The sequence below is a fragment of the Paralichthys olivaceus genome, chromosome 9 (assembly GCF_024713975.1).
Source record: "Paralichthys olivaceus isolate ysfri-2021 chromosome 9, ASM2471397v2, whole genome shotgun sequence".
Classification (NCBI taxonomy): Eukaryota; Metazoa; Chordata; class Actinopteri; order Pleuronectiformes; family Paralichthyidae; genus Paralichthys; species Paralichthys olivaceus.
In genome coordinates, this window is record NC_091101.1 from 12,268,270 (window position 1) to 12,282,590 (window position 14,321).

Consider the following 14,321-nt stretch of genomic DNA (forward strand, 5'->3'; position numbering starts at 1 on the left):
GAAATCTATGCCTTAGATGATAATTTAGATTTTGGGCAGCGTGTCAATGAATTTAAGTGTGTTTTTTTAAATTTTAAATCAATTTAAGACAAGTTCACTTTTAAAGATAAAGAACACTATTTGGCATGATTTCATCTCCCAGGCCTGGTTTTCTGCAAGAATTTGCTTTTAAACCAGAGTTAACAGGTTGGAACGTCTCCCCTTGCAGATCTTTATCTTCATACAGCCCTGAAATAAGAGTTCCAAGGCTCTGACACACCCTACCTGTGAAAATACAGCAGGCTGAGTCAATAGTTTTCTTTGAATCAAAACTTAAAACATACTATTATTGTATTGCATTCCCTGATTCTAGTTTTTACTATTGTAATGAGAGATGATGATTACATTTCTCCTACACGTTAAGTGTTATTAATCTTTTATGACTTTGTTTTTATGTTATTTTTATATGTTTTTACTTGTGCGTTCTTTTAGCGAAGCACGTTGTAACTTTGTTTTGAGAAATGCTCTAAAAATAAAAACATTATTATCATTATTGTCTCTGTCTAACCTCCATTGTAGCCATGGGGTGTCGCTGTTCACATATTGGTGCAATCATGGATGGAGAGAAAAGTATGAAAATGATTCATGATTCAGGACAGTGGAGAATGGCAGTCATTCTACAATAGAAAAGTGAAACCAATCTTCTTTGAGTTTTTTAAATTTAAAGTAAAATGTATATTTCAAACATGTATAAGGCGAAGATTATTCCACAGCTGGATCCAAGACACCCGTACCCTGTGGTCATGTTGGCCTACTCACAAATACCAGGTCTCGCTTAGATAATGCATTCGATAATGCCAATGTTAGAGTTCTAAAGAAAAGAGAACAATAAATTATGGTTTCGATAAATGTGACAAAGCAGTGTTATAAACCGAGAAGTTACAGTTACATTTGTGAAATGTGATGTTGGCCTTTTGGCTTCATGTTTGTTTTGAGGACATTAACTGACTCTCTACCTCCTATCATTAAGTTTTGTCTTCATCCGACCTGTCTCTACTTGTGCTGCAATCTTTCCTGTCACAGAGCACAGACAAGCCTGATCCTGAAAGATTTCTGGATAAAAAGAAAGCAACACACATTCCTTAACATTTTGCAGATTCATAAAGGATATCATGCTTCTTGGAAAGTAATGTATGTTTTAATCTCTGAAACAATCTCCCATATAGCTGGAGTATATCTGCTCAACTCATCATAATCTTGGTGAATAAATTCCAACTGAAGCCAGTGTGAGGATACAAAGCATGTGTATGATCTCAAGTAGTTGCATGTTGCTGTATGAGCATGTTTCAGCAGGCCTGTGGTGGAAAAACACAGCCAGCTCTACCTTGAGCAATCAATGAGACAGAATAAATGATCCATGAGGTGCAGGGCTCTGTCTTATGAGCTCTCTAAAGCACATCTATACTGCAGCTTTATGTGCACGTGCTGCTATTCATCTCCTTCATTAAAACAGTACACATGAAGTCCCTGCATGTGGAAACTAAATTCAGACATCAACTGTCACTTTATCAGCATAAATACAATTTCATGTTGTCAGACTGGAATGTGCAACACCTCAGCTCACACATTCCCTTTTCTTCAGCAGGCTAGAACCTGTAAATCTAGATCCAGGAGGCATTCAGGTGGTGAATCATTCCACCATTTAAAAAATAAAATAAGTAAGACTAAGACTATTCATGCTCATGAAGAAGAAGAATTGGACATTGACACAGACTCTGATTCAAGACAACTTTCACATCTGTTTGATTTATTGTGCACATAGAGCAGTGAAAGACTAAGTTTTCCCTTGTGTGCTGAGTACTGGACATGAGGAGAGTGATAATGAATTCTAACTCAAGTCCTTTGACATCCAATTCTAAAAATCTGTAAATTATGTGCGGCAAAATAGTGCAGTGGTGTGCACTTTTGCATCACAGGTGGCAGGCTCTAGGTATTTCTGTGGGGAGTTTGCATATTCTCCCCTGTCTCAGTGGGTTTCCTCTGGCGTCCTCCCACAGTTCATGGCATGCAGATGATGTTAGGTTGATAGGAGAGTTTAAATTGTTTGTCGATGTGAATGTGAGCATGAATGGTCACAGTTTGTTGGTCCTGTGATAGGCTGGCATCCTGTCCAGGATGTCATTGCTCGCCCAATGTCAGCTGGATTGTCCATACCCCACGCTCCAGGGATAACGATGGATTAATGGATGTTTTTTATATAAGGTGGACTATTCATTGCAAATCATTAGGTAAATTTATAGACCCATTTCTCAAAAAAAATGTCTTAGCTTCAGTTTTATGTTGCATTTTCATTTGTCCTTGCAAAAGGCAGACAATATTACACTTATGTAACTGGAGCACTGTAAAGATGATTGACACTGCTTAAAGATTAAAGATGATTGACTCTGCATCACACCATCTTACACCAAAAATAGGAAACATTTTGCAATAACTGAGAATGGGCAAGTGTTAATTATAATCATTTTCATTTTTGTTTTCCACTTCTGTGGATGTCCATTAGAAACAATCTTGTTCTAATAAATATGTTATATTTTATGTGATATGTAATAAATTCCTGAACTAAACATGATGCTGTGCAGGACAGTTTGATAAAATATAGACAAATGCAACTCAAGCAAAACATTTTAACATTGATGTTTTTATTGAAACAAAAATATCAACCTTTTGTTTTAATGGCACGATTTAGCAGTATAAATGTGGAATTGTTACAAAGCAGGATCTTTGATTGATTTCCGTTGATACAGTTGTTCATGTTTGTTTGTTTTTTAACTATGCCCTGTCATATCTTTATCACCCTCTTTTTAGTCATTGAATGGGAAAAAAACAGTAAAGATACATCCATTGAATTTACTTTGGGACAGATCTTTTCCCTAACCCAAACACCATTTGTAATCAGACATGGCAGTGGAAAACAGAGGCAGATGGGCAGAGTCCTGACTCAAGTACAGACAGGTAAAAGGGCGGACGAGAAGAGGAGAAGTCATGGCAGGCGTGTTTTGGTTACTTCTTCACATTTTGTTCTTTCTTCTCATCTTCGATGTCTGTGTGATCACAAGACACAGACACATATGAGGTGATCAGTATGAGTGTGGATGTCGTCAGGACAAGAAAACAAACTGATTTCACACAATCTTTAGACATTGCAATATTTTTTAGTAAATTTTAAAACCTAAAATCTGATGCATACACCACAGAACAATCATAATATGAAGCATCACTGTCAAATATTTTCCGTGCAGCAGCTGGTGCCACAGATGGCTCCTATTTGGCTGATACAAATAAGCTACGAAAAACGTACAGTCAATGGTTGAGTGTCTCCAGCCTTCCATGTTTAGAGTGCAAAATAATTGAAGAGTCGCTGCAGCAGATTAGAAGTGCTATCTTGTTAAAAGTTTGTGAAAAATTAGACAATTTTTATAATGAACTGTCAAAATCAAAGCTTTTGATCTCCAAAAAAACTGGTTCCTACATTTCCCATAAAGCAACTCTGTGGAATCTTTTCATAGATAAATGCCTGCTACACCCTTTGAGTTCCCCACTCTGTTTGGGCTTTCTCTTAATATATGTTAAATTAACAATGAAAGATTTGAAAAGTCAGTCGGGTGTTAGTCAGCCAGGAGCTTCTCAGCCTCTGGAAGGAAAGGAGGAGCACTTTGCCTCACTTTCATATTAACACACCAGATGTAAAGTGGGTCTCTTTTTTTTTTTTACTATATGCAGCGTAAAGTATAAAGATTAATAATGTATACTGTGTATACTTTAACTTACTTTACTCATGCACAAATGTAAATCTATACATACCCGGTCTTTATTTCTACATATGTATATCTTTTATTTCTTTTAGCCTTACTTGATTTTTATATTTTATATTACTATGTTTATACCTGCTTTTGCTGTTTCACCTCTTTCTCAGGGGCTCTGTAACATTTGAATTTCCCTACAGGGATTAATAAAGTACTTCTGATTCTGATTCTGATAACATGGGCCTCATAACTAGTGTTGAAATTGCATTTTGCAGCTGAACACCCCTCACCTCACAATCTCCTTCCAAACATGAAAAAGAACCTGTGGTAGCGTTTAATTGACATAAAAACTCAAAAGGTGTTTAGTTTTTCCAGTCTGGACTAAAAAACATGGTGGCCTCCGTAGTGAGGACCCCCTCAATGTAATTATAAAGTATTTGAATATAAAGGGCCTTTTCTGGGGTAAAGAAAACTACAATTCATACAATTTAGATGAAACAAACTAGTAAAAACATCATAAGGATTATTCTACATTACATTTCTGCCAATAGTTCCTTTTCAACCTAAATCTTATACACTGGGCCTTAAAGCACTTACCTTTAGAAGTTGGTTTATACACCTTTTCTGCTGTAGTAGTCTTCTTTAGTTTAGAGACGTCATAGTCCTTGATGTCCTTATTGACATCAGGTTTTTTGTCGCTCATGTTGGAAGAGTTCTAATGGAGAAAAGTGGTAGAGGGAGAGAGAGAGAGCAAAAATTATGATTCAGATCAAAACATGGATTTTCACTGAGAGGGCATCAGATTATGTTGCAATGAATCCTCGAGAAAGCATGAGGCCACTCTTGTTCTCGATCACTGAAGATGTTATGTGCAGTGCGTGTCCATACAGGGACACTTATCAAGCCACACCTCAGTTAATAAAGACAGGACCAGGCCGAACACTGGAATTACATAACCCGTCACAAGAAACAACATGCACTTCACCACCTACCTGCCAACAATGAACAAACAGCTCTAATGTGGTGTCATGTTTCTTACAGGTATTCAGTTCCACAGGAGACAACTGGTTTTCACTGACACAATTATTTGCATTTGCATGTGATCACTGAAGTGATTTGCTTTATATCAAACAAACACATAGACAGATAAGATAACAGCAATGAAGTAAGATGTAAAACATTTTTTTCACAAGAACTGACTAAAACCAAAAGTCCATGTTTACTGCACAGGTTCTTCTGCTCATGGTCTTGCATCAATCCAAATGTGAGATTGCATCTAGAGGCAGTGCCTGGTAGCCTATAGCATTATTACAATGTCCACATCTTCACATTGTACATCAATGTAATAATGATCAAGTCCTGCCAGATGGAGTCTTTGCATGCAAAGGAATGCAACTCCTTCAGATACAGTACAAGAAATAAGCAGTATAGTAAAAGTATCAGCATAGTTAATACCAGGAATTTTGCATAACAACTATAAACCTGTAATAGATAGAAGAAAGTCTTATGATTAATAATGATGTTTGCACTGCTTTTTAAATGCATGATTGAAAAAAGAGATCAAACTCAGTTTACCTGGTGAAGGCTGCGCAGTGACAATGTCCTCTACAGGTTAGATGCGTCTGTGTAATCCCTGCAAAACCAACAGTTTAAGTAGAGACAACACGCCCTTCTGCACGCCTACGGGGAAACTGCTGCTCCATCTCTCATTGGTTCCCGCAGCCCACAGGAGGAGTTCTAATATGCAACCCCTGCTGTCTGGCTTCCCGGAGATATTATGGGCTGCTCCATGGGCTCGGTTCATCCGCCCCTGTCCCCGGCTCAAGCGCACTGAGCTGCCATTGTTGATGGAGTGGATGATTTCATGTTGTCATTTTTATTAACACAGTACCATCTAGTGGACTGATTATAATATGACATGATCTGACAAAAAAACCCCCAAAACAACTACATATAACCCCCACAGAATAGTGTGCACAGCAAAGACACATCAGAAAGTTTATTAATGCACTTTTCATGGACATTTATTCTCTGTCGATTTACATGTAAACACTGAGATTACAGACAGGCTGTGGACAATTTATCTTTCACTGAGACTTATTTTGTGAATAATAACATATTTATTTCTTCCATGCATGGTCCTGGTCTGATTGCAGGGGGTAGTGGAGCATGTCCCACACCGGGCAGGATACACACTGTGTGGATTGATAGAGTTTAGTGGTGATATACTGCCCGATTCAGATTCTTGCCCAGGACCCTCATGTTGTGAGGTATCAGTGCTGACCCCTGAGTCATAACATATTTGTCACAGCCCTATAAATAAACATTAACATTCATTTGTCCCCATGACAGTAAATAAAGCAGCAGAGGATGAGAAAAAGTATGGGTCTCCCTTTTCCCTATAACGCAACATTTTGCTAGACATTTCCATGCCTTGTAAAAAAAGCTACAAAAGGTCCCCTTTAAGACAAATGAAAAAACAAGGCAATTGTGATTGCCTAGCACCATATGCTATACTGCACAAACAACTTTGGCTAACGTTAAATCCTCACCAACCATCTCAGAGACAGGGGCTCAAGTCCTGGCAGTGGTGCGTTAACTTTGGCTTCTGCATTCAGCAGTGTTTGCTGGCTTGAAAGAGATGATGGATGACACCCGTGTACTTGCTGGACTTGACTGGATGAGGCATCTGCACAAAGACAAAATGGGGTCCTGGGAAATTTCCAAGGGAGCATGCTACAGTAATATTATATTTGAATATCAATTCAAAGAGAGTAGTTTAACCGGGCAATTTGATATCTCTCAGAGAGTTCCTCTGCGTCTCCTTAGCCTGAGTGTTTCTGCTGTCTGTCATAGATAGCGGATATAATTCCCCATGTGATGCACGATCTCAAAATAACAAGGGAGCCTCCTCGGTAAAGCAGAGCTACACTCTGCTCCCGAGACTTCCACAGCAGCCTCCAACTAGCCATGACCCCTTTCACCTCTCCACCCACCTGTGCCTGCATGTTTGCCACCAGCACAGAGAGCGGGTACAATGCCAAGCTGATTGCCATGGAGGTCAGTGCCCCTGATACAAAAGAGGAAGCCATTGGAGGGACCGACTCTCCCGCCAGAGCAGCACGTACGGGCTCCTTCAGACCAAAGTAGAGGGAACTGCCTAGAGCATTGCGGGTCGTGATGGGCAGGAAGGCTCTGTAGTACCCAGTGGCCGGCCTCTGTGCCCTCAGCCTGACAAGAACACTATTCAGGGTGGGTAGCTGACGGTCATTCTGGCCGTTCTGCAACACATTTTGGACGCGCTCTAAGGGGGTGAACACCACAGCTTCAACCATGCCTGCACCAAACCCAGCCAGAGCAGGCAGGGCAGATGGGGAGATGACACTTTGGGATGATAGCTTGAGTTGGTGGAGGATAGCGTCCTGGAGACCAAACAACAAGGTGCCATTCAGGGTTCTCATCAGCAATGGTGGGGTCACTCCCCTGAAGAGCTTCCTAGGTCCCTCTTTAAAGAGCTGTCCTACTGCCTCATGAACAGGGTTGTTGTGGATTTGTTGACGGAAAACAGTTTTATAGACAGGGAAGACAATGATGGTGGACAGCAAGCTGGACATCCCTCCATTTAGGAAACTCTGGATATGACACTCTGAGCGCCTGGGGCCCTCTTCTTTGTGTTCAGGACTTGGTTTCATGCTTAGGCTATAGGTAGGAATGAGAACAAAGATCATTTCAGGCATGCACTGATCCAGGAGGACAGTCATAATTCAAATGAAAGTGAATGATTGTCACACTTCGAATTTTACACCAAAATAAATTACACATGGTTAGTACTAATTAACATAAAAGAAAGAGTGGACAATTTATCTTTCACAGACACTTATACATATACCAATAGATCCCTTTCACCTAAATCTTACAAATTGCATCTGCAGGCTAAGTTACAAGTATAGGAAGGACACTCATAATGAAACAGAAAATAAAAGATGATCGTAATAAAAAACTAAATAAATTATACTTGGGATATCATCATTAACATATAAGTAAGAGTGGATGATTTATCTTATACAGAGATTTATCTTGTAAATGATAAACATTTATCTCACCCAGGCATGGTCCTGGTCTGATTCTAGGGGGTAACGGAGCATGACCTGAACTTTCATGAATCCCCATAACAATCCCCATAATGTAGGAATGAAAGTAAATCAAGCAGCAGACGATGGGTTATCTTTTGGGGTTTTTGGTCCCTTTTAACTCCCTGGCTAAGCTGTAAGTAGGGAGCACAGTCATGAGGAAAATGAAACTAAAAGCTGATCAAACGTCGAGTTTCACACCAAGACAAATGACATTTAAAAACATCTGGTATATCATCATAGACATATGAAAGAAAGAGACACTGACTCACAGAGTGTGCCACCGCCAGGCCAGGGGAGTGAATGTGGAGCGTCGTGTAAAATACAATTTCCTCCTCCCTGTGAGACGTGTAAACAGCACGGTGGGGGGGCGGCGGTCGTCTCTTCTCAAGCAATACTCATAGGAGAAGTGACTTCCGTCCCGCTGTACACACGTTCGATTCCGGTCTCCTTCATATAACTGTTCAACCTGATTGTGTCCAGGAACTGTCAGTGGATGGCCCGCCCTTTCTACAATAGCTATTGGTCAAGACCGGCGACATCGTCTGCTCTGGGATTGGTTGTTTCGCCCGTCGCTTTAAAGACCCACCCCCTTCTGTTTTGATTAAGGGCGAGTCCGATATAAACAAACACATCTGCTCTTTTCCTGTGGTCTGTAAATTATTTATAATCACATCACTTCTTCCCTTACACTGTCAAACTGGAAGTCTTTAGTCCAAAACACAGTATACTATATATATTTAATGTGAACAGTTGATTGTTCTTTTTTTAATATATTTGTTTAAGTGAAGCTGTTTCAATACTTTACACGACCAAACGTTACATTCTGGAGGTGCAATGTCTCTTTTATTAAATGGTGAAATAACACGATTGATTTATTTTGAACCCTACAATTTATGTAAGGTGTCTCATCTTTATTAATATGAACCATTATCATATTACTTATATATTGAATACAATGTTACTGTTGTTATATATTTTAAATTTTATGCTCAATTGTTTTATGTATTCAATCAAATTGCATTGTTTATATAAATTATGTATTAATTGTTTTCTTGTAACTTCTATGTAAGAGCTTTTATATAATTTGGCAGAAATGCAATACCTGTTCACTTCATATGCGATTATCATTGCACTGCTAATTCCTTGACTTAAATTTCATCTGCCTTAATTGAGCATATTTTCCTTGAAGCTACATTTTATCCTACATTTAAATTTTTTGTCTTTGGAATGCACCTTGGATTATAGCTTGAAAAAGAGAATTTGAATAAAATATAAAATTAGCATTTAAAATACCATACCTGTATTATCAAGAGTAGGAGGTATGCTCCCTTCAATTCGATGTCAAATCCTAGGTTCACCAACACTGAACATTTCTGGATTTTTTTCAATGATCAGCTTTTATAAATGCATTTATACAATTAAGTTATACTTTGAGATAATTACATATGTAACAAAACAAACACCATTTTTAAGATTTTATGCATATTCAGTTTTATTAAGAACACACCCTCAGATATCTGGCGCATTCAATCCTTCTGAAAAAATAAACACAAACACTTGGAATATGCACATTAATGACAAATCCTTCCTTCTGACATAAAAAACACACTGAGAAAGAGAACAAAAAGCAGGTGAACATTTATGAAGGAAGCTCCAGCCCGCAGAGACCCCAAGCTAAAAACCTGACAGCTTCTCAAAAGAAAGGATAAATCCTGGACACTGGGGAGACCCCACTCAATGAGGGCACCTCAAGAGCTGAAAGAAACATCCCCAGACGTCTTCTTCAGCCTGTTAATAAACATGTTCACTCTTCATCCAGTGACAAAATAAAGATAAATCTGTGGTTGAGGGAGGGTGAAAGTAATTTCGTTTCAGGCTGTTGAGGCACTCTTGGTTGAGTGGAGCTTCAGTGGCACTGTAAACTAGTTCAGTACACATTCACTTCATTATTATCTTATATTATAATCAGCAGAAGATACAAGAGCAACATGAAAAACTACTCTTTCATGGAACAAAAAAAGCACTGTAACAGCTTTATTTGCCAGATGCTTCTCTTGACCACTGGGACCTGTCAGGTATAATGATACAAGCTCTTTGACAACAGACTGAAAAGACTCCCTGAGAGGAAGAAATGGTCAGGAGAAACTCTGTGACTTATGTTATGATAGCAGACAAAGTTTGTCTTGGATAAAGTTATTCAACCATGTACAATAAATACGCTGGTGCCCCGAACACAAAGGGACACTCCTCATAGGGCAAAGAAACTCAAGTGAGAGGGGTCAGCATTAGTAACAGATAAAACAGTTCTTTCCTTTTTGTAATTTTTTTCTTTTTTATGGTTAGTTAGCTGAACATCTTTGATAATGGTTGTGTTACAGTTGGGGCAACTCCTTCTTATTTGGTGTGACAGCAAACAAGTTTATAGCAAGCACCATTTGTTACAAGGGGACATGGCTGAACAGGTATGAAACTGACTCGCCGTTGTGAGTTCTACGGATGGCCTCTGCAAGGATCATGGAGATGTCAATGACCTGGAGGCAGAGAAGATGGGAAGTTGTGAGGAAAACTGGACTACTGACAGACAACTGATGCTATATGGAGGTATTCTATAAAAATAAAAAAAACAGCCAAAATAGCCTCTGAAAAGAATTTGCATGACTTCATAAATCACAACATTCACTTTTTATGCAATTAAATGTTTGTTTCTTTTCCATCCACAAAAGACAATCAAACCTAGAAGGCCCATCAGAGAGCGAACTACCAACAAGGATCTCCCATATCTTGCCATAAGAGAAAGTGAAAAGAAAAATCCTGGATCTGCCAGTTTATCCAAAACTACTCTATAAAACTAATGGGTTTTTCCTTGGTTCATGGCCCATGTCTTCAAAAATAGTAGTTTTTCAGTAATACTGCTAAAAGATACAGACACGAGTGATTTCATAACCTCTTAGGCAGTGGTAATAAAGGCATTTTCCACTTTCAAAGTAATAAAAGAACGTGTCATCGCTCACTGATGTGTTTTTAATAGTTTTGGGCAACGATGGGGCTCTATCACAGAGTGGAATGGGGAGGTGACATGTTCCTTAATTGCTTTGAATGTGGGTAATCCAGTTATTACCACCACTAAAGAGGTTATGCAATCATAATATGTAATACTGGTGTATCAAACACCTTGACGTTGGTTGCCACCCACAGATAAACCGAATGTAGAAGATCAGTCACACATTGTCCATTTGTACCAGATGCTCAAACGTGTTAAAGTACTCTAAGATCCATTGTCGATAATAAACATGTAGTTCAGAGATAAACTCTACTGTGGTTTCACTCCCATGGCAACAGCCTTCTGAAACTGCATCTGTGACTAAAGTTCAGGCCATGGAGGAGGGCAGTGGAAATCCCAGCCTTGAGAAGGTCCCAAAATCCACTGGAACACCAGAATGTACTGTAGCAGCAGCTTGTCTGACCAGCCTGGTTGAAACAAAAGAGCTAACACCCAGACTCTACAGTGCCGACACCTCCATCAGCTTCTCTGAAACCCAGAGAACCACACTCTGCAGTGGTTCAAGCTCAAAAATGTTATGGTAATTGGTACAGTAGTTTGTGCAATCTTGCTAACAGACAAAGAAACAAATGTAAATGAAAACATTATATCGTTAGTGCAACAACTATTTGCACACTTACATTAAAACCAAAGTAAATATGGTATCCTGACCTGAATTTTGGGACAGTGTTTCATCTTCTCCTCCTGAGGGATTGTATTGGTGACAACCACAGCTTCAAAGCAGGCATTGTTGATACGTGAGATAGCTGGGCCAGAGAAGATGCCATGGGTTAGGATGGCATACACCTTGGTGGCACCGGCAGAAATTAGTCTAAGGGGATAAAAACAGTAAAGAATTACATACCTCCACATCCCTGGCTATATCATGGAACAGAGGTCCCTATATGAAATTCAGTTAATGATCTCTTTGTCTGTTAGTTTGGCACCCAGTCCACAGTAGGCCACCTGACTGTAGTCAACCTCTTTCTTATGCTGTAAAGTTCCCAATTTATTTTTTACCCCCAAAAAATAGATACTAATACTAACTTGTCAGCAGCATGGCAGACTGTGCCACACGTGTCTGCCATGTCATCAACGAGAATGGCTACCCGATCTGTCACATCTCCGACGAGAACCATACGGTCTACCTCGTTTGCTTTTTTCCTCTCCTTGTGAATAAGAGCAAAGTCCACATTCAGCCTGTCAGCTATTGAGGTGACCCTGCAAGATGAAAAGAGTTGTGTCCATGAGTTACAGCTGCTGTGCATAACAAAGAGTATAAAACAGTAAATGTACAAGTCAAATTTGAGCCCTGTTAGCAATAAGTTCAGTCAACAAAAGTTTAACCTTCAGTGAATTAGATATGGTGAGGGTAAGCTATGCACACGGGCCTGGAACACATACCTTTTGGCTCCTCCTGCATCTGGTGAGACAATGATACAATTTTTCCATTCAAGGATGTTCTCCTTGATCCATTTCAGCACCGCTGGCTCTGCATACAAGTTATCAACTGGGATATCAAAGAACCCCTAGAAAAAAGATTAAAACAGATAATCAGACTTGGGTAGGAGTTGCTGAACATCTACTATGTGCTGGCAGGAATAGAAGGATCCTCTCTCCCTTTGCTGATATGTAAACTTCAGGCAAGGAGAGTCTAGTTTCTAAGTACAAACAGGGTTAGAACGCAAACAAAACATATAACCCTAAAGACTGATTGATGCATTTCTGTTCAGCTCCCTTTCTGGGTTGCTCACCTGTATCTGAGAGGCATGCAAGTCCATGGTGATGATGTGGTCAGCACCTGACACTGACAACATGTTGGCCACCAACTTGGCAGAGATAGGAGCACGGCTCTGCAATGAAAATAGATCTCTTCAGTCACATGGAATGAGTGTACTGGCAAGCATGGCTAGCTTCTAAAAATAACACAAAACTGACAGCGTTACAATTCAGTTAAATATATTACAATATATATACACAATATTTTCTTTACACCCATTAATACTGTCACTCAATATTTAACACAGCAAAAAACATCCACTGTGCAAATGCTAAACAGATGCAGGCTTTCACTTAAAATGTTGATACAACATGTTAAATATATTCAAAGAACAGAGCAAAAACATAGCAATTATTGTTCTATAAACATGCATCTTAATATCAAAAGATCACTTCTACTTATAAATAAAGATCACGTTTTAGATTCGGTTTTTAAACATGCAAAACCTTCCAGTCATGCAGGATGATTAAAATGATGTGAGAGCATCTATGAGAAGCATGAGATGGGAAGTGTTGATCGACATGGGCGCAAGCTTCTTGTCATGATGCTGGATGGCAAATGGCATGACAGAAGTAATTAGACAGATATCCCTCACCCCCACCTTGTCCTTCTTGTCTTGTCGGGCGTAGGGGAAGCAGGGGATGACAGCGGTGACCCTGGAGGCCGAGGCGATCTTGCAGGCGTTTATCATGATCAGCAGCTCCATCAAATTATCGTTGATCTCTCCACAGCCACTCTGCACGATGTAGACATCCTCCCCACGCACGCTCTCCCCGATCTCCACGCTGCCGGGGGGGGGGGGGGGGCAAATACAAACAGCACTCAGGGCCATGGAGCGAACGCACCGTGGCAGGCGAGAGATGGATGAGGCGGAGTAAACAATGGCCGGTGTGTGCGTATGGTTAAACTAATGGACGCTGGGTCATCACAAGACAGTGAAATGACGTTGCAACATCAGTTCATCGCTCAGAATTAGCAGAGCGGTTGTCAGCTAGCATGACTTCTCATGCGTGCGCGGACTACAAGTACCACTGAACACTGCGCGGCAATTTCACCGCGACACCACGTCTGGTTAAATACGTGTCGCTGGTGTAACTGCGTTCACCTCCGATTAAAACAGCAGAATCACAACTCACCATGTCTCCTGGTTGCTGAATTTCTTCGTCACAACCTTCCCCAGCTCGAGACCCAGGCGGTCCGCTATTTTCTGAGACAGGTCCGGGTGTGAGCTACCGCTGAATATTTTGATATTCGGCATTTTGTTGCGGTTCCGGGGCGTCGTTCAGTCCGAGGCGGCAGCTGCGGGTCCGGAGGAGGTCGAAGAGTCGGCGACGGCGACTGGGAATCGCTCAACAGGTGACGCTACTGTCTCAGAGCTAAAGCGTGGGTCTCTACCTATCCACCATTATAGCCCACATGTCACGCGTGCGGCAGGCTGTCCATCCTCCCGGAGCGGCGCGCACGCTTTCACTTACGTCCATGCCGTGGTGACGTCATTCCGCCCAGGCAGACGCATAGATCAGCGAGAGCACGTGAGCGCGCTGGGGCGAGCATAGCAGCTAATGAGCACAGATATTATACATTAT

The 14,321-nt window shown here is 40.4% G+C and overlaps 2 protein-coding genes and 1 long non-coding RNA gene across 6 annotated transcripts in view; 1 reads left to right on the forward strand and 2 right to left on the reverse strand.

Moving 5' to 3' along the window:
• Positions 1-2,661: 2,661 nt before the first annotated feature.
• LOC109624363 (solute carrier family 25 member 53-like) lies at positions 2,662-8,426 on the reverse strand. Of its 2 annotated transcripts, none has more exons than XM_069531339.1 (4): positions 8,181-8,426; positions 5,358-7,481; positions 4,380-4,497; positions 2,662-3,080 (listed from the first exon to the last, which is right to left on the reverse strand). In XM_069531339.1, exon 2 carries the CDS (start codon positions 7,472-7,474, stop codon positions 6,608-6,610), a length of 867 nt encoding a protein of 288 aa, XP_069387440.1. In that variant the 5' UTR covers positions 7,475-7,481; positions 8,181-8,426; the 3' UTR covers positions 2,662-3,080; positions 4,380-4,497; positions 5,358-6,607. The 2 variants fall into 2 exon arrangements, with proteins under 2 accessions (XP_069387440.1, XP_069387438.1); XM_069531337.1 differs by having other exon boundaries at positions 8,185-8,422.
• A 954-nt stretch (positions 8,427-9,380) lies between these two features.
• On the reverse strand, positions 9,381-14,234 carry prps1b (phosphoribosyl pyrophosphate synthetase 1B). 3 transcript variants are annotated; one of them, XM_020084560.2, is made up of 7 exons: positions 13,872-14,234; positions 13,337-13,520; positions 12,710-12,808; positions 12,360-12,484; positions 12,003-12,176; positions 11,628-11,787; positions 9,381-10,446 (listed from the first exon to the last, which is right to left on the reverse strand). In XM_020084560.2, exons 1-7 carry the CDS (start codon positions 13,991-13,993, stop codon positions 10,354-10,356), a joined length of 957 nt encoding a protein of 318 aa, XP_019940119.1. In that variant the 5' UTR covers positions 13,994-14,234; the 3' UTR covers positions 9,381-10,353. The 3 variants fall into 3 exon arrangements, with proteins under 3 accessions (XP_019940119.1, XP_019940111.1, XP_019940128.1); XM_020084552.2 differs by having other exon boundaries at positions 13,331-13,520; positions 13,872-14,203; XM_020084569.2 differs by lacking the exon at positions 13,337-13,520 and having other exon boundaries at positions 13,872-14,208.
• The window catches only part of LOC138411365 (uncharacterized), a 76,777-nt gene continuing 76,586 nt past the window's right edge, over positions 14,131-14,321 (forward strand). The window contains exon 1 of the long non-coding RNA XR_011243999.1: positions 14,131-14,267. This is a non-coding gene — a long non-coding RNA (uncharacterized lncRNA). The remainder of the gene's footprint in view (positions 14,268-14,321) is intronic.